The sequence below is a fragment of the Hoplias malabaricus genome, chromosome X1, assembly GCF_029633855.1.
Source record: "Hoplias malabaricus isolate fHopMal1 chromosome X1, fHopMal1.hap1, whole genome shotgun sequence".
Classification (NCBI taxonomy): domain Eukaryota; kingdom Metazoa; phylum Chordata; class Actinopteri; order Characiformes; family Erythrinidae; genus Hoplias; species Hoplias malabaricus.
Genome location: NC_089818.1, coordinates 3,229,384 through 3,256,679, shown reverse-complemented (window position 1 = coordinate 3,256,679; position 27,296 = coordinate 3,229,384). Strand labels below are relative to the sequence as shown.

General features: G+C 41.0%; 2 protein-coding genes across 3 annotated transcripts; both read left to right on the top strand.

Moving 5' to 3' along the window:
- Window positions 1-4,515: 4,515 nt before the first annotated feature.
- Window positions 4,516-10,944, top strand: LOC136675866 (peptidase inhibitor 15-like). Of its 2 annotated transcripts, XM_066652654.1 has the most exons (6): window positions 4,516-4,916; window positions 6,438-6,556; window positions 8,150-8,282; window positions 8,366-8,481; window positions 9,287-9,406; window positions 9,972-10,944. In XM_066652654.1, exons 1-6 carry the CDS (start codon window positions 4,647-4,649, stop codon window positions 10,051-10,053), a joined length of 840 nt encoding a protein of 279 aa, XP_066508751.1. In that variant the 5' UTR covers window positions 4,516-4,646; the 3' UTR covers window positions 10,054-10,944. The 2 variants fall into 2 exon arrangements, with proteins under 2 accessions (XP_066508751.1, XP_066508754.1); XM_066652657.1 differs by having other exon boundaries at window positions 9,287-10,944.
- Window positions 10,945-13,674: 2,730 nt separating this feature from the next.
- Window positions 13,675-26,541, top strand: LOC136675693 (cysteine-rich secretory protein LCCL domain-containing 1-like). Its single transcript, XM_066652400.1, has 15 exons — window positions 13,675-13,805; window positions 15,323-15,621; window positions 18,145-18,263; window positions 20,424-20,556; window positions 21,237-21,352; window positions 21,744-21,844; window positions 22,051-22,215; window positions 22,439-22,499; window positions 22,748-22,814; window positions 23,281-23,411; window positions 23,505-23,548; window positions 23,898-23,970; window positions 24,067-24,136; window positions 24,388-24,521; window positions 25,920-26,541. The coding sequence occupies exons 2-15, from the start codon at window positions 15,364-15,366 to the stop codon at window positions 25,969-25,971; spliced, it is 1,524 nt and encodes a 507-aa protein (XP_066508497.1). The 5' UTR covers window positions 13,675-13,805; window positions 15,323-15,363; the 3' UTR covers window positions 25,972-26,541.
- The last annotated feature ends 755 nt before the right edge of the window (window positions 26,542-27,296 follow it).

The following is a 27,296-nucleotide window of genomic DNA, read 5'->3' as shown; positions in this document are numbered from 1 at the left end:
ATTTCATTCACATCAGGTGGCAGCCAGGATGGATTTGATCCTGTGGCTAGAGTTTGTTGTCTAATATTCTCAATTTTATTATTAAAAAAGTCCATAAAATCTTTACTGGTGAGAGTTGCTGGAATTAGTTGTTCAGAACCTGCTTGATTTTTTGTAATTCTAGAAAACACACTAAACAGTGCTCTCGGATTATTTTTATTATTGGAGATCAGCGAGGCCAGATATGCTGAGCGAGCTTTAGTGAGGGCATTTCTATACTCTATAAGGCTGTCCTTCCAGGCAGAATGAAACACTTCAAGCTTGGTTGATCGCCATTTCCGCTCTAGTTTTCGTAATGTTTGTTTTAAAGTACGGGTCTTATCGTTATACCATGGTGCGAGCTTTTTCTGTCTTATACTTTTATGTTTAAGTGGTGCTACCTTTTCTAAAGTAGATCGACAGGTATTTTCTAGGTAGTCAGTTAGTACATCTAGGTCCATTGGGTCTGATGGAGTTGGAACTGGGGTCGATAGTTCTGGTAGGTTTTCTATAAATTGTAGGGCGGTAGATGGTTTTATTATACGCCTTGTAGAATAGCGAGGGTTCTTACATATATTATGGATAAAACGTAGCTCATATGAAATTAAGTAATGATCGGAGATTGCTGAGGATTGCGGTAAGATATTAATTTTGTCAATGTTAAGACCTAGTGTCAGAACTAAGTCTAAAGTGTGGCTGCAGTAGTGTGTAGGCCCTGTTACATTTTGAGTAATACCAATAGAGTCTAAGATTGAGGTAAATGCCTTTTTTAGTGGGTCACTTTCCTTCTCGAAATGGATATTGAAATCTCCTACAATTATAACTTTATGATTGCACACCGCTAGGTTTGTAGCAAAATCGCTGAATTCTTTCAGAAATTCTAAGTAAGGCCCTGGTGGTCTGTAAATGTTGCATAATAAAAATGCGTCCTTTTTTGTGACCGGATTTGTAATAATAGTGGAGAGAACCTCAAAAGAAGAAAAGGTGTCACATTGTTTAAGACTAATTTCTAGGGTATTTTGGTAAATTACACATACTCCACCTCCTTTGCCTGATATTCTTGGGCTATGTGCATAATTATAGCCTAGGGGGGTGGCTTCATTTAGTGCTAAATATTCATTTGGTTTAACCCACGTTTCCGTGAGACAGAAAACATTGAATTTATGATCACTTATAATATCATTTACGATGAGTGCTTTTGAGTTTAGCGATCTTATGTTGAGTAACCCAAATTTTAGTTCTGAGGTGTTGCTGCTAGGTGTTGTGTATGATTTAATATTGATTAGGTTGCTGAAACAGGCTGATTTTGTTTTTCTACTTTTACATTTAGTTCGGGGGAAAGACACAGTCTCAATAATCCTGCGTGGAGCTGAATTGAAACGCTATCCTTTTCTCGTGGGACATAAATCCCACAATATTTCCCTTTTCTTGGTAAATTTGATCTTTTATTTTATAATGTCCTTGCTTTTAAGCTTTGTCTGTATCTGCTTCCAAGCTATTCCCAGACACATTCATTTCACAGAAGTATCATTGTGCATAATGTCATCCTTATGTCAGCCCTAGGCAAAGCCCTTAAAGGAACATTACCTTGTTAAAAGTGACTGAAAACTAGCATGGGCCTATTTAACATTCCAATTTATGAACTTTAATGACACATGAAGTGACCCTATTCAGCTTAATAAATACAGATGAATCAATACAACAGCCCTCAGTGGGCTCTAATGAGGTTCATTAAGCCGGATCCGTTGGTCGTCCAATAGGCTGCACATGGCGCAGCTGAGGTTCAAACCTGAATTCCATCTGAAGGTGAAAAAAAGCATTTGTTTAGAATCCAGTCTGTAATAACAGCAATAATTGTCAGAAATGTGTGCATGTTTAATCAGGCATGTGTTCAACTCTCTCTGAGCAATTACAAAGTCCAATAGTGTGTAGACACCCCCTGAATTCAGCTCCTTTATGGTGCACCCATTGTGCACCCAGACTTTCAGCTGTTCACACACACCTTGTGTAATTTCCTTTATGTTTTGAATGTTTTGAACGCTCTGATGCAGCTTCACATAAGCGTAAGGTCTCCATGCTCAATGCCATGTGTCAGCTAGAGGGGTATAAAACCCCTAGCCTTACAGAACTGTTGCTTTACAGTACTGGATCCTTTGGGCTTTAGAACAACTAGAATTTTTTAAATAACTTGTTATTATAATTTAGAATTCCTTAACATGGGCATGGTGCCAACTTCAGAATAACGACACAACTTCAGATCCTCAAGCTTCGTAAACCCCCATTTAATGAGATTGAAATGAGTGATTCAGGTGACAGTAGAGTGGTCGTGTGTATCAGTGTAATTTCTAAGAAAAGTGGAGTACTCAGGAAAAAAAAGGGCGGGGCCATACAGCATCTGCGTCACACACGTTTCTTAGCCAAGCAATAACCTGCCAAACAAAACAGGCCTCATCTGAGGGGCTTCTTAACTTCACACTCCGTTCTTGCTGAGAGAAAAATGCTGCAGATCCAAACACAGAACAAGTGCACATATAAGTGTAAATAATGAGAATGACAAGTAAAACAAACACCAGAGAGTCCTGGCAAAAATAATAATAATAATAATATAAAAAAATCACATCTCTGTCAAACACAACCTTTGGCCTTTTTGAGACTGTGTTGATATTCAGGTTCATCATTGTAGGTGTGTAAATGTGATTAATAGTGTTATATTGAAAGATATGTCACCATCTGCTATTGACTGCAATTGATTGCAATACACACATGTTATATATTTTATAGATGTTAAATTTTTGGTCCAAATACATGAAATGGCCTCCCATTACTCACTCCTGGCTGAAATGTGTTCTGAGAAAATAAATAAATATGATCCACTGCAATGCACTGAATGACCCTCTATCGAGGTCAGGGCCTGGAGTGAGCAGTGGATTCAGTAGTTAGTTGTCAGTTTTCTTAATTTGTTTTAGTTAAAGTCTTAAAAAATGCTAAAAAGTGATCTACATTGTATTTTATTTTCCTGTAATATACTGGGTATACTTTCACAAAAGTTTATAAAAGTGTACACTGTCATATTTCTTTATGTAAATTGTAAAAGGAAGTAAAAGCACTATATACTGTAGTGAGATCTGGTTCATCTCACTATGTCATTCAGTGACACACACACACACACACAAACATTGAGCCCCTCTATGTAAGCAGAGGACTCAGTAATGGCATGTAAAATTCTGTGAGTGGCATTAGACTAGACCATGGCTACATTGCTCACTCCTGACAGTAGCTCTCCCAACGTTTAGACTTCTGACTGTACATAACTGTGAGGTAGATTTCAAAGGCATAAAACCTTTTGGACGTCTGGTTTCTATCACCACAAATGTAAATCATTCAGACTTCGTACGATTCTCCACAGCTGGGAGTTTTACAACAAACAATTCTAAATAACTTTAGACAGCTATTGCCTGCAACTCCCCAGGACCAGCAGGAACAAGGGGGCAGATGGCATAAAGACAAAGCACTTTCTCCTCCCTCAACATTCATGGCTGACAACATCATTCATTCATTCATTATCTGTAACCGCTTAAACTGTTCAGGGTCGCGGTGGATCCAGAGCCTACCTGGAATCATTGGGCGCAGGGCGGGAATACACCCTGGAGGGGGCGCCAGTCCTTCACAGGGCAACACAGACACACACACACACACATTCACTCACACACTCACACCTACGGACACTTTTGAGTCGCCAATCCACCTACCAACGTGTGTTTTTGGACTGTGGGAGGAAAGACAGTCTCCCGGAGGAAACCCACGCAGACACAGGGAGAACACACCACACTCCTCACAGACAGTCACCCGGAGGAAACCCACGCAGACACAGGGAGAACACACCACACTCCTCACAGACAGTCACCCGGAGGAAACCCACGCAGACACAGAGAGAACACACCACACTCCTCACAGACAGTCACCCGGAGGAAACCCATGCAGACACAGGGAGAACACACCACATTCCTCACAGACAGTCACCCGGAGGAAACCCACGCAGACACAGGGAGAACACACCACACTCCTCACAGACAGTCACCCGGAGGAAACCCACGCAGACACAGAGAGAACACACCACACTCCTCACAGACAGTCACCCGGAGGAAACCCATGCAGACACAGGGAGAACACACCACACTCCTCACAGACAGTCACCCAGGTGTACAGATTAGAAGCAGTCAAAATCCACTTACGCTTATTAATACAGTCTTATTTATGCAGTCTATAAATTAATGACAAAGTTTTCTATACTGAAACTTTGATGGAGTTGCCCTTGAAGCTGAATCCCATTAGGAGTTTATTTGAATTGACACAATGGGGCGTGTGTATGTGTGTGTGTGTGTGTGTTATTTTCCTAGTGTGTTCCAGGTGACAGGGAGGGACCTTCATATAAAGGATCTGAAAAAGAGCAGAGGAAAGAGAGAGAGAGAGAGAGAGAGAGCAGGCAGATCAGTGATAGTGCTACTATAAATCGAATTAGAGTGAGAATCCGGCTTATTTCCGCTAGAATTAGAGCTTTTTTTGGGGGGGGGGGTCCTGTTGGGATTTATTCGCTTTTAGTCTTGAGTTGTGATTTGGAACTGAGGAAGATGAGGAAGAGCCGCTTTTTCTTCATCGACCTGATGCTCTTCTTCCTCGCCACTGGAGCAAGTGCATTGACTTTGAGAAACGCCACAGATTCTTTGGAAACCGGAGCGAACGTGACCATTAAAAACAACGTGGAGGAGCCCTTTAACGCGTCTCTGTCCAAACCCAGGAAAAAGCGCTACATCTCCCAGAGCGACATGGTCGCCATCCTGGACTATCACAACAAAGTCCGAGCCAACGTCTTCCCGCCGGCGGCAAACATGGAGTACATGGTGAGTAGTCAAAGAAAATGTTAGACACCCTTCACAAATGAGTGGAATCAAAGTTTGTATCAGTTAAACTAGAAGTTTTTCTTCTGGAAGTTCTCTACTTGAAGGAGGACGTAATCCATGCTTTAGTCATCTCAGTAGAACGGCTTTATTAGTAGAACCCCCCCGCCCTGAATAGGGTTGAGTGAGTTCTATGGAGCAATAAGCCAAGCTCTGGGATGAGTCAGCGTGGTGGAGCTAATCATCCAACATCAGCACCTGTCCTCACTAATGCTTTCGTGGCTGACTGCAATCAAATCCTCATAGAAATGTTCCAACGTTTAGTGTAAAGCTTTCCCACTAAATTAGAAAACGCTTTTGCAGGCGCAGTTTTTATTAACATCCTTCATTTCAGAAGCAATTTTGGATGAGCGTGTGTCTGTAAACTTCTGGGAGGATGTGCTTTTTGTGGAGCTTCCGGTTTAAATGACCAGGTTTGGTTTGAAAGTAATAAAGTCTATATCCTTCATTACATCTTAGTTAACACATTCCCGCACCTGTTTAAGGGCAAGAACCCAGCTTTTGGCTATTTTTTGTTCTTCAGTCCAACTCCAAGCTCTGAATGGATATGAAGCCCAGCACAGTTGAAGAAACAGCACCACCGTTCGGTAAAACCGAAGAACTCCACGGTTCGTGTGTGTGTTCCCTCTGGTGGACAGTCTTTAGCATTCAGCTGTCCGTTTTAATACTTCCTTACATGGCCAAGGGGAGCAAGATGGACATATTTTCAAACATATTTCCTAAATCTAAGATCAACCTGGTATTGAAACAGATACGTGCTTCTTTTAATAGAAGCAGTGTTCATGTTTTACTGCTGCTTTCACTGATAGAATTCAAACCCCCTTTCACAGGATCAGGCCTCCAGACTGGATTAAAAAAAATAAATTAAAAGTAAATTAAAAATGGTATCCAGTCTCATGTTTGATGTTATTTGTCTACAATATGGATTCTGTAGGGAATTAAAATTCTCTACTTAATAGAGTTCACACTCTATAATGCTGAATGTTCAAAGCCCACACAGACATAGAAGACACACTGACTTTAAAGGCATGCTATTATTAGACCCAGAGTCAGTATTAAAGAAAAGACATGGACATATCTATGTGCTTGGTAAAATGTTCTAAGTCCAGCATTGAAACTAAGGAGTGTAAAAACTCCAGTGACACTGCTGTGTCTGATCCACGCATACCAGCACAACACACACCAACACATCAAAGCCAAATCAGTGCAGTGAATGATCCACCACTCAAATAAATACGACTGTGTGCTGGTCCTGACCATTAAAGAGCAGGGTGAAAGAGGGCTAACAAAGTATGCAGAGCTACAGACAGACTACAGTCTGTAATTATAGAACTACAAAGTGTGCTTATATGGTCAACGGAGCAGGAAAGTGGATAATGAGTGCAGAAGTTGATCACATTAATATTATGAACAATTGGTGTCTAAACAAAACCTGTGTTTAATTTGATCATTGAATATGAGCAGATGTGGGACGAGGGATTGGCTCGGTCGGCAGAGGCCTGGGCAGCCACTTGCATCTGGGACCACGGACCCCCGTATCTGCTCAGATACCTCGGCCAAAACCTCGCCGTACGAACCGGCAAGTAAGTCTCACCCACTCTGGATTGAGTCTTTAAAATGTTGACTTGTTATATACAGAATATTTTTAATGTTATTACCAAGTTACTTAATAAAACACAAATTCCAAATAAGGATTTTGTTAATTCAACGTTTCAGGACCATGGACAGACTCTTTAGAAACCAGCAAATATGAATTCATTTTCTGGTTAAGGATTTATTATTGGTTTTTAGGCAGTTAACGTCAGGCTGATGACGTTATAGCAATTCCTCTGCATTTCTGTTATAAATGCTACTACACAGTAGTGATGCTAAGTATATCATATTTAAATAAACACTGCTGTCTTAGTCGTTGCGCAGCATATTCACAGAAGAGTACAATATGCAAATGGACCCTCTAACGGATGACGATGCATTTAATTGTGTGCTTGGAGCTTCTAACCAAACACAGTCTGAAATACGTTGTCTGTTAGTGTCTAATGAGAGAATGTGGCCATTGAACTTTGCAGCCAGTTCTTCTAGGTAGGCTCTGGGCCCATGGAAACCCAGTTTCAGATATAACTAACTTAGAAGATGAATGAATGGAAAGAATAAATGTAATATTATGCAACACAGAGGGAAATACCTGAAATCCAAAAACTAATTGAGCAACGTTGTTCTTGAACCGTTATTTGCTGACACGTGTTCTTGCAGTGGGCGGCATGGTGGTGGAGCAGGTTAGTGTCGCAGTCACACAGCTCCAGGGGCCTGGAGGTTGTGGGTTCGATTCCCACTCCAGGTGATTGTCTGTGAGGAGCTGGTGTGTTCTCCCTCTGTCTGCGTGGGTTTCCTCCGGGTGACTGTCTGTGAGGAGTGTGGTGTGTTCTTCCTGTGTCTGCGTGGGTTTCCTCCGGGTGACTGTCTGTGAGGAGTTGATGTGTTCTCCCTGTGTCTGTGTGGGTTTCCTCCGGGTGCTCCGGTTTCCTCCCACAGTCCAAAAACACACGTTGGTAGGTGGATTGGCGACTCAAAAGTGTCCGTAGGTATGAGTGTGTGAGTGAATGTGTGTGTGTCTGTGTTGCTCTGTGAAGGACTGGCGCCCCCTCCAGGGTGTATTCCCGCCTTGCGCCCAATGATGATCCTTGACCAGAGGAGGATGGGTCACCCCTTGTGAGCCTTGGTTCCTCCCAAGGTTTCTTCCTCAGATGGGGGAGTTTTTCCTTGCCACTGTCGCCCCTGGCTTGCTCAATTGAGGGTTTTACATTTGTTTTTACATTTCATGTCAAATCTTTGTCTTACTGGAATTCTGTGAAGCTGCTTTGTGACAACATCAGTTGTGAAAAGCGCTATATAAATAAATTTGATTTGATTTGATTTGATTTGATTCCAGGTAGGCTCTGGACCCACCGCGACCCTGAACTGGATAAGGGTTACAGATAATGAATGAATGAATGAATGAATAAATGTTCTTGTAGTGTGACAAGCCTTGACACACTCTTGTAGGTGTATAAATCAAAACTCTTGTGTTTAAATTGGCCATTCACAGATGATCTGAATTTAGAATTATGGTATTTTTTCCACATTGTGCAGTGCTGCGTTAAAAAGTCTGTCAGCATTCATTATTCTATTTCTTTCCCCAGTTATCGCTCTATCCTCCAGTTGGTCAAACCCTGGTACGATGAAGTGAAGGATTATGTTTTTCCATATCCACGGGACTGTAACCCCAGGTGCCCCATGCGCTGCTATGGACCCATGTGCACCCACTACACACAGGTAAGTCCTGACCAAAGGAAGGCCTGAGTTAAAGCAGCATTTGGGCATAAAGTTGTGCTCGTCCTGATGGTTTTTGTGTGCAGATGGTCTGGGCCACGTCAAACCGAGTGGGGTGTGCTGTTCATGTGTGTTACAACATGGTGGTGTGGGGAGCAGTGTGGAGACAGGCCACTTACCTTGTGTGTAATTACTCCCCAAAGTGAGTAACCTCTCTCAGATAAACACTCAATCCTTCTGTAAATATTTGACTGATTTACTGATTGCATTTTGGTTATATTTTGGGTTTGATTTACTCTGTGTATTGGCAGGACAAAAAAATAGTTCTTTCTTTCTTCTTTTAAACACTAATGTGGAATAAATTGATAGGTTCCACACAATTTCTCCATTTCGTTCTGTGAGCTACAGGCGGGAAATAATTTACTTGAAAGTGCAGCATGCTTTTGGTGACACTAAGGGTTAAAAACACCTAAGCACAATGGTCTTTAGTCCACACTGACTTTTTCCTCCTTCCAAACATCTGATTTTACTTAAGAAGGTTGTGGTAATTATCAGGTGATGAGCCGATTCAGACGTTACAGAGCAGACAAAAACAACTGCTCTTAGTCCTCTATAAGTACAGCTGTTTTTAATACTGTGCCTTTAAGACTGGTACATAAAAGGTCTCAGTGGGCGGGGCAGGGCTAAAGTGGGTGGAGCCAAACTGCTGTACACAATAAACCTGTGTGTACAGCTGTGGATAGTGATATTGCTACGCATCTCCACATTGACCCTCACCTCAGGTCATTGTCTATGACGCTTTTGGTGTATTCTCCCTGTGTCTGCAAGGGTTTACACCAGGCACTCTGGTTTCCTGTTAAAATCCAATAACACTAATTGGTAGGTGGATTGAATGTGCAAAATTATCTTCATAAATCAGTTTGGGCTTTGCTTGGTGTTCTCAGTGAACTTGGATCATTTAGGAATGCATTAATCTGTGCTAATGTGTGCAATGGTGTGTTTTTCAGAGGCAACTGGATAGGAGAAGCTCCGTATAGAGTGGGGGTCCCATGCTCAGCATGCCCCCCAAGCTATGGCGGATCCTGCAGCAACAACATGTGCTTCCCTGCTCTTAACACCAACTTCATGTACTGGTTTAAATAAGCTATCTGTTTTAATGTTATCAGAATAGACGACAATATGTGGAACACAGTGTTTTGTACATCATTGTATTTGTGTCAAGTTTTATACAAAATATCCAGAAATTATGCTAATCCTAAGACTTTTATGACTTTTTAATGACTATTTTTAAGTATGCACCTATGCTGCTGCTTTAGATAACTGAGGTTTGTACTGGTACACAGTTAAAGGGGAGTTCCACCAATCGTTTTCAAAATGAGTTTTTGTGTGAGAGCGTTCAGAAAGGTTTAGACTGAAGTGTTGGCGAAAGTAACCAGACGTCGCATTGTCAATTCATTTACTGAATTCTGAGCTTTTATACTTCATATCTGTAAAGGTTTTTAAACGTTTTTTTGATGTCTTCTGATGTCTGGTTCCATTCACCAACACTGTGAATGATTCTCCCAATGATGTATTGGGATGAATTTTACAACACGGAAAATTCAGTGGAGTTTCTCTTTAAAGCCTGTGATAAATATCTCCATACACAAGTTTTGCTGTTTCACTGATACTTATATTGATCTTCTGTTAAAGGTTTACTGTCAGGGCTTTGCCAAGGTGCTTCAACACAACTCTATCTGTGTTTTGGTCAGTGTCAAATCTTATATATCTATGATTACTGATGTGGCATGTTCATATCAACAACTACAGAGAGTGTGTGTGTGTTTTCATCGGCCAAAACATGTCTTCCACATCAGCGCACCTAAGGACGTTGTGTACAGTTGTGCAGAATTGGCTGTCCTTTGTGAAATGATGAGGACAGTTTTGGTGCTTTACCAGGCCTTGTGTGGGAGTCCCATTTTCTCTGTAGATTTTAATCATGTTTGAACTCCAGTTTTGGAAACCCCTGTTTGTTTGAGTTGCTGTTTATAGATTGCACAATTTCTTTAAACAAATTAAAAAAAAATGACATTCTGCTTGATTTTTCGATGCAGTCCCGTCCAGTGACCTGACACTTCTTATATGAGTTGATGTGAATGTGTTTTTGTTTCTTTTTTACCAGTACCTCTCAACAGTCATTTAAGCCGAGGCATGGAAGTCCATGCTGAGACAACGTTATGGGGTATTACCGTCACCTCTTACATGGTGCTCATTGTCACATCATACATGGTGCTCACTTGTGCTATATTACACTATATATTACTGTACTGAATATAACTGAATAGAGTCACATTCGAATGCTTGGATATTTCTGGTCAAATCACTTTCTTAGAGAAAATATCTTGTCTAAAGTCTCTTTATTTTTGCAAATTTTAATTTGGAAGAAACACAGCAATTTGCTTTTCCATGAAATAGTCCCAACTATAAATGCCTCTGTTTATATCCTACCAATTTCTGTATTCATAGTACACAAATAATCCTATTAACCTGCAGTTACAACACCATTCAGACAGCTCCAGTTTGTGTTGTAGTGGATTTGAATTAAATGTAAACTCCCACATTGTGAGATAGGGAATGCACTGAGGATGTATATTTATTTCAGTTTGTTTTACTCTTATTTACATTATTCTGCCCAAAGTATCTCATTCAGCTTTTGTACTGAATAAATATAAATAAAGTGGTGCTCTGTTAAAATGAGTCTTGTGTTTGTGTCGTAATTATCATTCGTTCATTCATTATCTGTAACCCTTATCCAGTTCAGGGTCGCAGTGGGTCCAGAGCCTACCTGGAATCATTGGGCGCAAGGCGGGAATACACCCTGGAGGGGGCGCCAGTCCTTCACAGGACAACACACACCTACAGACACTTTTGAGTCACGAATCCACCTACCAATGTGTGTTTTTGGAGCGTGGTAGGAAACCGGAGCACCCGGAGGAAACCCACGCGGACACAGAGAACACACCACGCTCCTCACAGACAGTCACCCGGAGGAAACCCACGCGGACACAGGGAGAACACACCACACACCTCACAGACAATCACCCGGAGGAAACCCACGCGGACACGGAGAACACACCACATTCCTCACAGACAGTCACCCGGAGGAAACCCACGCAGACACGGAGAGAACACACCACACACCTCACAGACAGTCACCCGGAGGAAACCCACACAGACACAGAGAGAACACACCACACTCCTCACAGACAGTCACCCGGAGGAAACCCACACAGACACAGAGAGAACACACCACACTCCTCACAGACAGTCACCCGGAGGAAACCCACGCAGACACGGAGAACACACCACACTCCTCACAGACAGTCACCCGGAGGAAACCCACGCAGACACAGGGAGAACACATCCATCCATCCATTATCTGTAACCGCTTATCCAATTTAGGGTCGCGGGGGGTCCAGAGCCTACCTAAAATCATCGGGCGCAAGGCGGGAATACGGTGCTGCGCCACCGTGCCGCCCAGGGAGAACACGTCATAATTAATTATGCATATATGAGCTGTTGTGTTTAATGTGATGTCTTGGTTTAAAAGTGTAGACTTATAATATGTTCTTGTGGTAGATGCAGAGGATTCTGTTAATGCCTGTTGTTCTGTTGTATTCATCCCCTATGACGTTGTACAGGACTACAGTTCATCCATTACTGATAAAATTACATATAAAGTGAGATGACATATTTAATAGAGGTCTCATGTACACATCACGGATGAGAAAGACTAGTCTGAGTGAAGAAACCTCTAGCACCCCTCAGTGCTGATGAAGCAGGACCATAAGAAACAACAAATCAACCGTCTGTTTGTTCTGGCCAAAGCCTCGTCCCTTTTTATTTTTCTAACTTCCTGGGCCTGTGGAGCTGGCACTGGATCTGAGACGATCGGAAATTGAAAAATAACCCTCCTTCAGCCCCTCCTTCCCCCCTACAGCCTCCAAACCCCCAATCTATATTAGTTCAGCTTTCACAGGAAAAAGATATAGGTCAAGCTGCTGCCTACATTAAGCCTGAGACATAGAGGAATACATTAGTCTTCAACATTGATCTGCACAGGTTAGTGTGGACACACCACAGACAGAGAAAAATGGGACGTTCTAGTGCAAAGCTATGGCTACTCTGAAACACTGGAGCTGTTTACTCTTGAGAGGTGGAATGGGGTGGAGTTTGTGATGCAGACCTCAATAATGCTCTCACTGCTGAGTTCAATCAGATCCTCACAGCAGTGTTCAAACATCCAGCGCAAAGCCTTCCTGAAGTTTTGCATGGGGGACATCACAGTAGAAATCTGTAGTTTATAAAACTCGCCTAATGCTGCCATCTTCTGGCTCCATTAATAACTGCTCTCTATGTCACACAGTGGAAGGACAGGTTGAATAAACCGAATATAGGCTTTTTATATTTTAAGGTTTCAGAATAGTATTAAAATCGTGGTATCAACAGCACCAGCGTTTTAAATAACAACAACACTAACAGGATTATTATTATTATTATTGTTATTGTTATTGTTGTTGTTGTTGTTAATAATAAGAAGAATAGTAATAACAATAAAAACATAAATGTCACAAACAAAGCATAAATTAATTAATAGAAATTCATTTAAATTCATCAAAACAGTTACAATAAAAAAAATAATAATCACAATAAAATATATATCCCCAGTAGTGCACCCTGGGAGTGCTGTTATTTTAGAAGCTGCCCAGTGTTATTTTTGCCATATGCACAGTCACAGATGGAGCAGCAGTGAATGGTGAATCAGAGCAGTGTGGTGGGCTTTCTCTTTTCACAGAGGACTTCACTGTTTCCAGCTGTTCCAGATGCACAGCAGCAGCCACAGAGGGAAGAGCTGTTGATTTTAGTCACATTTCATCAAAACTTGTGCACCACATTAACATATGACAGCTACAACAGGCTCAAACTCATGGTTCTGGAAGAAATCAAATTTTTCATTGTTTACACCTCAAACACAGCCGATCAGTCAAGGTTCAAATCTGTGCTTGGCATTAGACAAGGTGACCTGAGACTCGTGCATCTCACATTGATTGTGAGACAGTGATTGAGACAGTGGATGTGTAAAATAAATCTGGATACATTTATCTGGAATCAGAAATTATGCAGAAATTCTGAAAATTCAGTGGATGTTGCCTTCGAGAGTAAAGCATGGTCAGTGCTCTTGGGGGCTTTGCGGTGTAAAGGGGGAAATGTGTGTGTGTGTGTGTGTGTGTGTGTGTGTGTGTGTAAGGGGGGTGGTGGGGGGGGGGGGTGGCCCACAAGTCACGCCTAACTGAAGCCACATGGAGGATATAAGAGCAGAGGCAGCATTTCTGGTGCTTTACTGAACTCAGATGCTCCAGTTCCAAGGCAAATATTCTACCTGCAGGGCAATCAAACAAACCTGAAATAATCCAGTGAGGGCTGCACTGCAAACTTTTCTGCTGGACACTAACACTCTCCGCTTCAGTGGGGGACACGATACAGAAGGTGAGTATCACAGTAAAGTGCATTGTTTTTGCAGTCAGAGAACTTTACTCATGGTTAGTTTTAAATGCAAACTGCAGTGTGTTTTAGTAGATGTCTTTAAAAAAAAAGAAAAAAAGTTGGCTTTGATGATGGTTTTGCTGTTTGCACATTTAATGTAAGGCACAATCTCGTGAAATATTGCATGTGTGTGTCAACCTGCTTTGATAGCTACAGTTCCTTGTGCAAAAATGCTGACAGTGCAGTTCACAGCTGCATGAATGAGAAGCATTTGTATGAGCCCTGAAACCAGCTGGATGAAGCTAAAACCCAAATAAATAAGTCTAAAAGCTGATTGTATGTTCAAACCCAATTAGTTTGGACCAAGACACTACTGCATGATTCAGACCGAAACCCACATGCATGCAACCAGAACATGAATGGCTTACATTCTCAGCACAACTGCATTAAACCAGGATCCAAACTGTAGCAAAACTATGAGAGCAAATACATCTACAATCAACCAGAATGCATTTATTAACGATAAATGCCCATTATATAAAACTACAGTTTAAGATAAGACAGGATAAGATAACACTTTATTGACCCAGAGTAAAATTTTAGATTTAATTGGAATACTACAATTAATATTACGCAACCCTGACTGTCTGTGAGGAGTGTGGTGTGTTCTCCCTGTGTCTGCGTGGGTTTCCTCCAGGTGACTGTCTGTGAGGAGTGTGGTGTGTTCTCCCTGTGTCTGTGTGGGTTTCCTCCGGGTGACTGTCTGTGAGGAGTGTGGTGTGTTCTCCCTGTGTCTGCGTGGGTTTCCTCCGGGTGACTGGCTGTGAGGAGTGTGGTGTGTTCTCTCTGTGTCTGCGTGGGTTTCCTCCGGGTGACTGTCTGTGAGGAGTGTGGTGTGTTTTATTTGTGTCTGCGTGGGTTTCCTCCGGGTGACTGTCTGTGAGGAGTGTGGTGTGTTCTCCCTGTGTCTGCATGGGTTTCCACCTTGTGACTGTCTGTGAGGAGTGTGGTGTGTTCGCTCTGTGTCTGCGTGGGTTTCCTCCGGGTGACTGTCTGTGAGGAGTGTGGTGTGTTCTCCCTGTGTCTGCGTGGGTTTCCTCCGGGTGACTGTCTGTGAGGAGTGTGGTGTGTTCTCCCTGTGTCTGCGTGGGTTTCCTCCGGGTGACTGTCTGTGAGGAGTGTGGTGTGTTCTCCCTGTGTCTGCGTGGGTTTCCTCCGGGTGACTGTCTGTGAGGAGTGTGGTGTGTTCTCCCTGTGTCTGCGTGGGTTTCCTCCGGGTGCTCCAGATTACAGATAATGAATGAATATCCAATGGCACGAGGCCAAAATCCAGTTACTTTTAACACAAATTCAGTAGGAATAGAACATAAATTGATTGCATTACGTCAGAACCTAAAGCAAGTTAGTTGAGGTCTAGTCACATAAAACCAATCCTAAAGAAAGTCTAAATTTAAAACAATGTAGTGTTCATTTGCAACTGAAATAGACCTTGACTGTGTTTTCTGCTCCTTTCCTTACAGGTTAAAGTACCATTAAATCAAACTGTGGGACTTATCTGGCCATGAAGCCTTCACAATTGCCCCTGTTGTTCCACGCTCTGTTTCTTCTGTATGCTGAAGCTGCAGTGGCAATGGTGATCCCCAACGCCACCCAGGTGGAGGAGATGCTGCAGAGTTACCTGGAGAAGGAGGAGTCATGGTGGGAGGCGAGGCCCAGGGGCAGGAGGGCGATCTCAGCCAGTGACATGCAACTCATCCTGGACCTTCACAACAAGCTCCGGGGGCAGGTTTACCCTCCTGCGTCCAATATGGAGTACATGGTGAGAGAAGTCATGTACTTTATAACCACATTCGACGGTCACATGACCCTATTTACATGCTGCATGCAGTCACATCTTAACTTTATCATTCTTCAAATTGGATACTGAGGCACTATTGATATTTACATAAAGACTTTACATTCCACACGGCAATTAAGCTTTTGATATTTGCTTGAAATCTCCGGAAACTCCAGCTCGAAAAGCACAGAGCAGGGAACACTGTTATTGTAAGAGATTAGCGCTTGGACAGAAAGGCCTCAGTACGCCTCATTGATTTGTGGGCACTATGAGAAACAGCCACTGCCCTTCACCTCACTATATTTCTTTTAATATATTGTCCTGAGGTGTCCGCTGCTGAGTTTTTATTTCAAGAGCCAGTGCTTGTCTCCAGTGTGGCCAGAACATTGCAAAAGGACGTGCTATAAGAGAGTAAAGGCAAGTTCCAGGAGTGTGTGATATTTGGTGAGGGCTCACAGCTTCACAAGAAATGAAATTTCTGGCTGGGCCCCAGCAACAGCAGGAGGCTGTGGGAGTGTGTGTGTGTATGTGTGTGTGTGTGTTTGTTATGGGCCCCCAGCCGGCCTAAAATGTTTGCAGTAGACCACAAACTTGTCTCAAGTTCAAAATCCACTTTTTTTCAGCACTTCTGCTGTCCCTGTGTGAAACCTCTAGCTGATGTGGACAGGTGTAGAATGCACAGATTTATAAACTGTGTGGAGATTTATACACTGAGCACATGTTTATATACTAAGCACAGGTTTATAAACTGACTAAAGGTCTATATACTGAGCAGAGAAGACATTGCTCCATTCTAGAGAACCTCAGATGGTGATAGAAACCAGCCTCGAGAAACTCACAGAAAGCTGTTGCACAAAATGGTGCTATTATGTTCCGCTCTGTTCTATTATTTATGGTTATACGGTGCCTGACACATATGACACAAGGCCAGGTTCTGGCACAAATGGATACTTCAAGCGACAATACAGAGAACAGACCCAACAGAATGGAAACAGAAGCCTATAACAAGGTTTGCTGTGTTCTCGCTGGATTCTGTCTTCAAAGGAACACGACTTTAAACTCTTCAGAGCACAGTTTTAAGTCTCTTTTAAAGTCAAGGCCATCTGTGATCTGCTGGGTCTAATAACCGTTCTGTTGAATCTGTCCATCTCTGGATCCCTCCACACTGTGTGAGTCACTAAAAGAGAAGGAAGGGACAATATTTCAACACCCCACCCACCCCCAACACACACAACCCCCTCACCCTTGACTTTGAGGCAATTGCTCTGAACAGGAACCAAGTAGGTCACAGGAGATTCATATTTTAGTTGGATTGCACCCAGGACTCAAGTATAACAGCTAATGAGGTGTTGCCTCAAGTAAAGAGTGTCAGAAAGTGAGTCTCAGAAGTTAAAAGCACCTTCAGAAGCTGCAGGGATCTTGCACAGTTTCTTAAAGCTGGTATTGATCTTAAATCAATCATCCACTTAAGAGTGTTAGGTAATATTTCAGAGTTAAGGAAGATAATAAGCAAAACTTTACCGACATCTGCTTATCCAGTATTTCCTCTTGTAACAGCTTTTCCTGTTTTGGGGACGATATACTTTATATTTTGCAGCAAATAAGGGGGTTAATGGCATTCAGCCAACAGAATCAGAGGGTTCTGACATTCCAAGTCATTCAGTTTTACTGGATGGAGCGCCATCATTCCCACTGCTCCACAGCCCAATGGTCTGTGGCTTTATACCCATCTAGTGCACACTTGGCATTGGGCACAGTGACCCTTGGCTCATGTGCAGCAGTTCCCGAATGTCCTATTTTTACAGTGCTTTGTAGCGTATACAACCTGTCTGTGGAGTGTGTATCAGGAGCTTGTTTTCTGTAACAGGATTTACTGGAAAAAATCTTTTGGGATTTAAAGAATGAATATCGTCCACACATGGAACATATTAACTGCTATGGGGCACTTTAAGTTTATCAGTAATTTTCAATTAGCCCTGATCAAGTCCAGTAAAGAGGTATGCCTCAGTTAAATCATCAGTGGCACAGGTACAGCTGATTTCTTGTGTAAAGCCAGTGATGCAGGACCACATTATGGTTTTTAAACGGCTACTGACCTACGTTTAGATCCCTATCTAGAGTGTTACAGTGTCCAAATAGCCATGAACTGACGTCTAGAGAGTAGGACCAGGCTTGAGAAATTACAACAATTCAACAAAAATGTTGGCAACTGAACTTATTTTAAGAGTGGTTTATTTTTCTGACATGTTTGACGGTTTACCACATGCAGCGAGATTGTTTCCTCTTAAGAAAGAGGTGCTCTAAAGTTCCACTGCCTTCTAAATTTAGTTGCTATGCTAATGCTGAGCTTTTGGACTTTGATTATGCAAAGAAATAAAATAAAATAAAAAATAAATAAAAAAATCACAAGCCATGAATCAAGTTCTAATAATATCTCATCTTCTAAATGTTAAACCCCACCGTTTTCACTGTGTGTGTGTGTGTGTGTGTGTGTGTGTGTGTCAGGTGTGGGATACAGAGCTGGAGCGCAGTGCTGAGGACTGGGCTCACACCTGTCTGTGGGAACACGGTCCGCCTCACCTGCTCACGCAGATTGGACAGAACCTGGGGGCTCACTGGGGAAGGTGAGCTGCAGATTATGCAAAACTCTAATAGGGTATATGTCATAAAGCAGGAGACTGATCACTGAATGAATGACACATAGGGCCTTTGATGTGAAGTGCCGAACAGCCTCAGTTTTTAAATATCAGTGAACTGTATGTAACATTATGTGAATAAGTGATTTTCAAGCCAGTTCTATGAGGTGTTTCCCGTCTAAAAATTAATGGAGAAAACTTATAAGGGTAAATATGGAGTATGTTAATGTGGAAAGCCTTGTCCTTCAATGTAAACAATCAAAAACTGCTTCAACTACATGCTAAAAGACTTAGGTACATTTCAATCAAAACAGCTTGGAAATAAATAATGTTTAACCAAACTTCTCCATCTGCCAGGCTAGTTTAGTCAAGCTTTTCCAGCATCCGAACCTATGGAACTTATAGGACTGACTGGAATGCTTTCCTAGTTAGCCGCATTAGCATGTTGACCCAGGCTATTCTTTAAAAGCAAATGTTTCTAATTCCAGCTGCTCAGCATAGTTCACAAATAATGAGAACAAGTTCAAATCTCTTTAGGGAGCTGTCTCCAATTAGCTTTTCATTCGTCGACATCAGCATTTTAATTGTAGCAATGTGTGCTGTAGACAAATAAGAAAGTTTTTAACAATTAGTGCTCTTTCATAAATTCAGATTCTTTCATAATTTCAGCTCCTAGCTACTCACCACTTCTTTTTGTCTACTTCAGCACCACGTTGTCTGGGGGCAAGTAATACGTACAGATTTTCAACCCAACATCAGCTTTTTGGGGGGCAAATGTATTCTTTAATCACAGCAGTAGGCCTACAGTCAAAAATAAATAAATAAATCAAACCTAGTTAAATTACGCTACATATTCCATTCTTTCTAACAGAGTGGTGTCAGCAATTATTCTCTTTGTTACCTCAGTATTAAATGCAAATGCACTTAATGTTGGGTTATTCTTAGTTTGTAAGGCAGACATCCCGCTTTAGTTCATCTTTAGTGTGGTTATGGCAGACAGATAGATAGAAATCTAGATAGATAGATATATTAATAAATAAACAAAGCGATGTACTTGACACGATTTAAAGCTGCGTATTTACATATTAATAAAGTTTACTCCCAGCTTTTGGAAAGAATTCAACAGATTTTAAAAATTTTCTATATTACTCTGTGTAACATTATTCTATACAATTAAGTCATTGAAGTGTAAATACAGTCGCAGAGGGGCATTAAAGGTGAAATGTTTTGCTCTACAGAAACTTAGAGTCTTAATGTTTCACTGTGTTAGTGATAAGAATCAAACTTCAAATGTGTTTAATGCTCTAAACCTAGATCACAGAAAGTAAATTCCATCCATCCATTATCTGTAACCATTATCCAATTCAGGGTCACGGTGGGTCCAGAGCCTACCTGGAATCATTGGGCGCAAGGCAGGAATACACCCTGGAGGGGGCGCCAGTCCTTCACAGGGCAACACACACACACACACTCACACATTCACTCACACACTCACACCTACTGGCACTTTTGAGTCGCCAATCCACCTACCAACATGTGTTTTTGGAGTGTGGGAGGAAACCGGAGCACCCTGAGGAAACCCAAGCGGACACAGGGGGAACACACCAAACTCCTCACAGACAGTCACTTGGAGGAAACCCACGCAAACACAGGGAGAACACACCACACTCCTCACAGACAATCACCCGGAGGAAACCCACGCAGACACAGAGAGAACACACCACACTCCTCACAGAGTCACCCGGAGGAAACCCACGCAGACACAGGGAGAACACACCACACTCCTCACAGACAGTCACCCGGAGGAAACCCACGCAGACACAGGGAGAACACACCACACTCCTCACAGACAGTCCACCGGAGGAAACCCACGCAGACATAGGAAGAACACACCACACTCCTCACAGACAGTCCACCGGAGGAAACCCACGCAGACATAGGAAGAACACACCACACTCCTCACAGACAATCACCCGGAGGAAACCCCCAAAGACTGCGACACTACCTGCTGCGCCACCGTGAAAAGCGCCACGTGCTGCATCCCAGAAAGTAAATTGAAAGACAAAATAAAGGTTTTAGGTATTTGGGATGGTTTGATTCTTTGCCAACAGATAGAATGGTGACAATTGCTATTTCTTTGTTTTTCAGAGACAGACCTCCCACCTTCCATGTTCAGGCATGGTATGATGAGGTCCGTTATTTCAGTTTCCCATATCCTCAGGAGTGTGACCCCTACTGTCCATACCGATGCTCTGGACCTGTGTGTACACACTATACACAGGTAGAAATGTTGCTTAATTCACAATACATCCAGATAGATCATGTTGGATTCAATGAGCTAAGATTTGAGGATGTATAATATTGTCTACAATGAGTGTTCATACTCCACCATCCTGTCCAGATCATAATATCCTTTTATTCACAATACTGCAGTGGAAACAGCTATACAAGGCTTAGGCTATGTTTCCCAAAAGATTAGGCATGTAGCAACAGCAGCTGTATGATTGAAAGAGCATTTAGGACCGTGATATCACAGCCATAAACAGAGTATTGTCGTGCTATGATGCCTTGGGGAAATCTCGCTTCATATTGCTTCTAAGAATGATGATGATCATCGTTGTACTGAAACAGCAGAACTTGAGGCTTTTTGAGGATCAATGTTTGATCAGAAAGATTTATGCAGGAGTTTGGGGAGCAAAAGAATATTGAAAATATTGAAATCTTGCTACAATCATATATAACGACACAGTTACAGTGCTTATTATATGTAACCAATTTTTTAATAAATAACATATTCAAAAGCCATTTGAGGAGATTTTTGCATGTCTTTAAACTTAAATCTTGGAAGTGTGTTGTACTTTCTACTTGTCAGTATTCAAGTGTCAGTTTATTACTTCTGTATAAAAGTTGCGCATTATTACTGTCTTTTAAGGGTTTTCTTTGTTTCCTGTGTGCTTTCAGCTGGTTTGGGCGACCAGTAATAAGATTGGCTGTGCCATCAATGTGTGTTACAACATGAATGTCTGGGGCATGATCTGGGCCAAAGCTGTTTATTTAGTCTGCAATTACTCCCCACCGTGAGTAAAGTCTTCATTTCTCAGGCATTTTTCTTCCTGACTACATTACTGCAGAGCATTGTAGATTTTAGCAGTCCTTTCCCAGGCACATGTGATTCATTAAAGCCACTTTAAAATGAGATGAATCTCAAAAATTGAAAAAGCATCATATCACTATTTTTATTTAATATTTCACATACTATCCTATAGCTTTAAATACAGGTGCGAGTATGATCCCTTTGTACTGTAACATGCAGCTGACTTTATCCACAATAGCCTCTTTATTGTTGATCTCAAAAACAATCCCATCATATCACCTATCATCTCTGGTATCAACATAATTGTCGATCATCTGCTCTTATAATATGTACATTTGGTGTTGTACTATCCTTAGTGTGTGTGTTTTTCTCAGGGGGAACTGGTGGGGTCATGCTCCATATAAACATGGACGCCCATGCTCCGCTTGTCCGGCCAGTTATGGAGGTGGCTGCAGAGATAATCTCTGCTATAAAGGTACTGCACTTCATATTAACCAAATCAGAGAAACAGTAACTCATGAGAGCTGTGGACACATGTTTACAACAAATGTGTTAATCTAATATCTTTACAGAAAAACAGATTTTACAAATTCCCCTTTTGGTAAATTTCACAAGAAGTTTAGATGATCCCAAATTTTGATGTACTTAGATGTTATGCTGTCTTATTTCTTATTTTTCCAGATGATGGCAGCCAGAGGTATTATGATCCAGAGCCAGAGGAGAGTAATTATATTGAACCAGAGCAAGAGCCTGTCAGGAGTCAGGTTTCCCACCAATCAGAGCCTTCCCCAACTCCCCCCAGCATCAGCCTAGACACCAATGACGTCATCAGCACAGAGCAAATGTGTATGACCTCCTGATTCTGTAGTATTTTGTCAGTTACATTTGTTAAGTTGTGAATTGAGACACTGGTTACATGTAAACTGCTAGAGAGCTGCCTTATGCATAGGAACTATAGGGACCTATGTAGGTTATGTGAACTTTTAACTGATTAAATTAACACTGCTTAAATTAGTCATGCTACTTTTTATGTTCTGTTGTTATATATATATTATATTACCTTTTCCAGCACAGCAAGTGTCATGTGATACAAAGTTAAGGGATCAATGCAAAGGAACAACCTGCAACAGGTACTTACAGACACTGTATAATTTATAATATTTATAATTTATATTTTAATACACTGAATAAACTGGAATAAATGCACTGGAAAATATAGGACAATACACTATATTTTTATTATATCTAATAGCTTGTAATTCACCCATTATTGTTATAATCCATGATGACTGATACATTCCAAAGCGGTCCCTGTGTTGGATGTTAGTGTTTTCTTTTTTTCCCAAACACTGAAGACTGTTTTGTTGTTCATAAACAGATATGAATGTCCAGCAGGTTGTTTACACAGTTATGGAAAAGTGATTGGATCAGGCCATTATGACATGGTAGGTAATATACAGTATGTACATACTACATAATACATGATCATCACATCGTATCAGGTCTAAACTTCAACACTAACTTCAATAGACCAGTCTTAACCCATCATTAACACTAACCCTGTCTTAAACCATCATTTTTACCATGAAACTGTATTTGTTTCTTAAAAAAAATGCAGAAAATTGAATTTGAATTTGCTTGACTTTTCTAATCATGTGCTGTTGTTGCATACATATGTTATGCCTAAAATATTATCATTCATATATTATTATTTAGTTTTCTGCAGAAGCTTTGTGCTGCCTTTATTGTTTATTTTTAATAGGAGAAGAGTATTTTTGTATAAAATTGTATTTCTTGTATGTTTTTTTCTTTGACTAATTTGATACAATTTTACTAAAACTGCTTATAAATATTTCCCCAGGTTACTACTGGTGTTATGTCTTCATCCATTATACTGTTTTTCTTCTCCAGCAATCCAGTATCTGTGGTGCAGGTTTACATGCTGGAGTTATAGATGATGATGGAGGCTGGTTGGACATCACCAGAGTGGGTAGAAAACAGCGCTTCACAAAGTCCTTCAAAAACGGCGTCCAGACTCTTGCGTAAGTTACAGCTGAGTCACTCTGCGGCCTGTAGCTAACTCTGAGGAATTCAGCACCGCGCTCACGTTTATTTTTCATCCACTTCCTCCACAGGAAAAACCACAGCGCTAATGCCTTCACTGTGTCAAAAGTACCAGGTCAGTATGGCCTGCTTATTAACCCTTTTAAACCCTATCAATGCCCTTCAACTTCAGGAACCTTACCACTGCACTTTAGCTCTAACATTCAAATATAAATATGTACCAACAGGTTCAGGTGAAAAAGAACGTTAACAAGACTGTAGACACAAAAACACATTATCATTACGTTACTAACATCCCATAATAAAATAAAACATCTCCTCTACTACTGTCTTCAATGGGTCCTTTCAAGAAAGCATGATTAAAAAGTAACTAGTAATAAATTACACATGGTTTAGTAATGCCAGGCATTAATTCTGTGAACCCCAAGGCTAATGAATGTCTTTTATTAATTTTTCTTTTGCAGTAAAAGCCGTCAGTTGTGACACAACGGTGGCTCAGTACTGTCCATTCAAAAAGCCGGTCAGACACTGTGCAAGGTGACTGTGTTTCAAAAGCAAAATGGTTGCCATATCCCTTGTGTACATGTAATCAATATAGTTGTCTATAGACTATAGAAAGTGTTTGTTTTTCAGGTTATTTTGTCCTCGGAATTGTCTGTACAACAGCCAAGCACGTGTGATTGGGACACGTTATTACGCAGATGTAAGTCTATTATCATTTATACGCTCTTGTAAATATTTAGAGCATGGTTAGGTGTTTATAAGATACTTTCAGTTTTCAGGTAAAGTGGCTACAATGGCTAAGATTAACTCTGGCCAGTGCTGCTTTCAAACAGTTAGAGCAGGGAAGTACTGAGAGATATTTCATGCATCTAATTTTTGGTTTAGATATTAGCCAACAATTTCTATTTTTGTACAAGTCTCCAAACTTCTTTTTACTGTCCATTTGAACAGAAGTCCAGTATCTGCCGTGCGGGGATTCATGCTGGTGTGATTCAGAATGATTTGGGAGGATATCTGGACGTGATGCCTGTGGACAGGAGGCGGCAACATATTGGATCAAACCAGAATGGAATTACATCAGAGAGGTAAGTGTCCTTGGGTTTAACCACGGAATAAACACACAGCTCTTGTAAAATGAAACTGGGGAAAATAATCAATATTCACTGCCAATGCCGAAGGACTGGAGTCAAAGCGGAGAATTGTACTTTACATAATACATGAATTTCTCCTTGCGGCTCAATAGAATAAACATTGGTTTGCTTTTTAAGCCTTGTGCTGGATTTATGAAGCTAAAGTAGCTCACAAGAAATGGAAGATTAGACTTCACAAACTGGGGGAAATAAAGGCAAAATTCAAGCTTTAAAGCTGGAGTTGGTGATTTGCTGGAAACTAGTAAGCTGGCTTTTAAAAAAGTTCAATTGAAAAAGTCCTCCTTACTTTAAGCTCCACTTCTAAAACCCTTGATCACTGCATAATTCAGGAAAATAACAAATAGTCCACACAAAAACAAACAGGGCCCAGTTTCATAAAAGATCTAAAAGTTAAGATCATCTTAACAGCGAGAGAGTGTTTGGTTTGATGCTCTCACTACCACTTACGAATCGTCTTTGTTCTAAAATGCTTTTGGGAAACCCAGCCCTGATAATTACCTATCTAGCAGAAAAACATCAACCTTTCAAGGTTTTTTTTTTTGCAGCCTAATGTACCTCCACCAATGGAAAGCTACAGTGAGGTTCACTCTGGTTTGCCTTCTGTCTTTATCCAACCATTTTTTTTGTTGGAATCCTTTTCTACCTCGATCTTTCTCTCTTTTATTTAGCAATGCAAGTGGTTGTACTGCCATTCTTCCAGCTTTTAGCTTTAAGATTAGCGCTACTAGTCTTTTTAGCTTTGTGAAATATGTTTATGAAGTTACCATTTTAGTCAGTATTACTGAAAGGCACAAATAATAGGTACCTGCACAAATTCTTGTCTTTATTTTTGTCACTCCGTCAGGATTTACACCACAAAGGGTGCTTTTTCTCACATTTAGGGACTGCTTCACAGTGCTTTATGTAATAGAAACTTTGTGTCATTGTTTAAGAATCATCATCTGTACATCATTCGTTGTTAACGACATTGAATTTCGGACACCCAGGATGTACTGGCTGCCTGTATTGAGGGTAAGGGGTAGAATGGTCAAAATTTTTGCCCAAATCCATTAAGAGTTGAACAGTGTGAGGTTGTCTTGGATGTACACTGTGCCAGTGATGACATTTTCTATCTGCATAATTGCAGGTTGGCATTAAATGTGCTGATCTAATTCAACTAACAGCCCCCTGTCTTGGAGAGCTGACCTCATTATTTACTGCAGTGGTCAGATGAGCCCAAAACTTATTGAGATTAGTATGGACCACCCCAGTTGTGGCCTTTGGAGTAGGAGGTATTTATTGGATTCTTAAAAACACATAAATAATCGGTCTGTGTTCTTTATTTTCCCTCAGCCTCCAGAATCCCACAGTAGGAAAAGCATTCAGAGTGTTTGCCATCATCTGAACGTACACTCCATGGACGAACTCCCAAACACAGCACTTCGTAACACATTTTGTGGCTCAGTGGACGGCCATCATAACGTCCATTCACACTGAGCCTTGTTTACGGCTGGAGAAGACTTCTTAAACACGGATTACAAGACGTTGTTATTAAAGCCATCGGGTCCCATGAAATATCATCGAGTTTCTGACTCCAGCAATTTTTTCCTCCTTTTTTTTCCTCCCTGTCTGTTGACGGTCAAAAGTTTGAAGACAACTGCCTGTCCCCAAACTTATGATGTCCAGTGTATATGCAGTGTATGGTATCATGTTGTAAATGATTGTTTGCTACTAAACATTTTCCTTTGTTTATCTTCTTTTCTGCAGGGAAAGGGCATCCTGTAAAATGATATGAAGCACATAAATGTTTTTAATGATGTTCTTGTCCAGTAAAAATGTGCATGCACATAAATATTAGGTTCTCAAGCCTATTTTGTTTATTTAAAATTGAGAAATACAGATGTCGTATTATTGGGTTGGTTCTGATGTTTTTGTTTTCCTAAGCACAGTGCTGGGGCTGTGACACTGCTGACAGTGCCATTGCTGTTGCCCATTGTAGTGGATTGACCTGGCAGGCCAGGAAATCATTCTGAAAGAATCTGGAATATTTTCCATGAGAGGAGCAAGGGAGCGAGACACTCTTCTACTTCTGTACTATCAGTTATATCAGGCATATTGCCATGGATTATTATTATTATTATTATTATTATTATTATTTAACCTGTTTGTGAGTAATCTGAATGAAATCAGGAGTGAGTGATATTTTTACATTAAAATAAACTGGAAAATAAAAATGGCTGTTGTATGTGTAATGGATGGATGGCTGGAGGATTGTATGTACTGTACATAGATAGAGAGATAGATAGATAGATACAAAGCAGGTTGTACACATCATTTGGCATCTGCTGGTTCCTTTTACTATATTCTAGGATTAATAATCAATTCTACAGCCCAATAAAGTTCAAATGACAGATTTTACATTTATATTGTACTTTTATACTTTGTTTTTTGTACAATTAAACTGTTAATCTTGGTGATTTTTGGTGCTTTAAAAAAGGAGAAATAAGGAGAAAGGAGACAGGATGAAAGCCAATCACACTTCATTATACAACTCATGCAGGCCTTACTGAATGACACAATGTGGACATTGTGATTGTGTGTGTGTGTGTGTGTGTGTGTGTGTGTGTGTGTGTTTGTGTGTGTGTGTGAGGGTTCGATCATGCATTTCCTCCAGGCGTGGCACATAGCAAAGCAACTTTAGGCCACTCTTCTTGCCTCTTCAAATCAAAG

Bases quoted from the DNA above. Each gene is read 5' to 3' on its own strand.
- LOC136675693 (XM_066652400.1), top strand. From the start codon at position 15,364: ATGAAGCCTTCACAATTGCCCCTGTTGTTCCACGCTCTGTTTCTTCTG. The intron at 18,264-20,423 runs GTGAGCTGCAGA...TTTGTTTTTCAG, and splicing joins CTGGGGGCTCACTGGGGAAG to AGACAGACCTCCCACCTTCC. The intron at 24,522-25,919 runs GTAAGTGTCCTT...ATTTTCCCTCAG, and splicing joins AATGGAATTACATCAGAGAG to CCTCCAGAATCCCACAGTAG.
- LOC136675866 (XM_066652654.1), top strand. From the start codon at position 4,647: ATGAGGAAGAGCCGCTTTTTCTTCATCGACCTGATGCTCTTCTTCCTC. The intron at 8,283-8,365 runs GTAAGTCCTGAC...TTTTGTGTGCAG, and splicing joins TGTGCACCCACTACACACAG to ATGGTCTGGGCCACGTCAAA. The intron at 9,407-9,971 runs GTACTGGTTTAA...CTTCTGTTAAAG, and splicing joins GCTCTTAACACCAACTTCAT to GTTTACTGTCAGGGCTTTGC.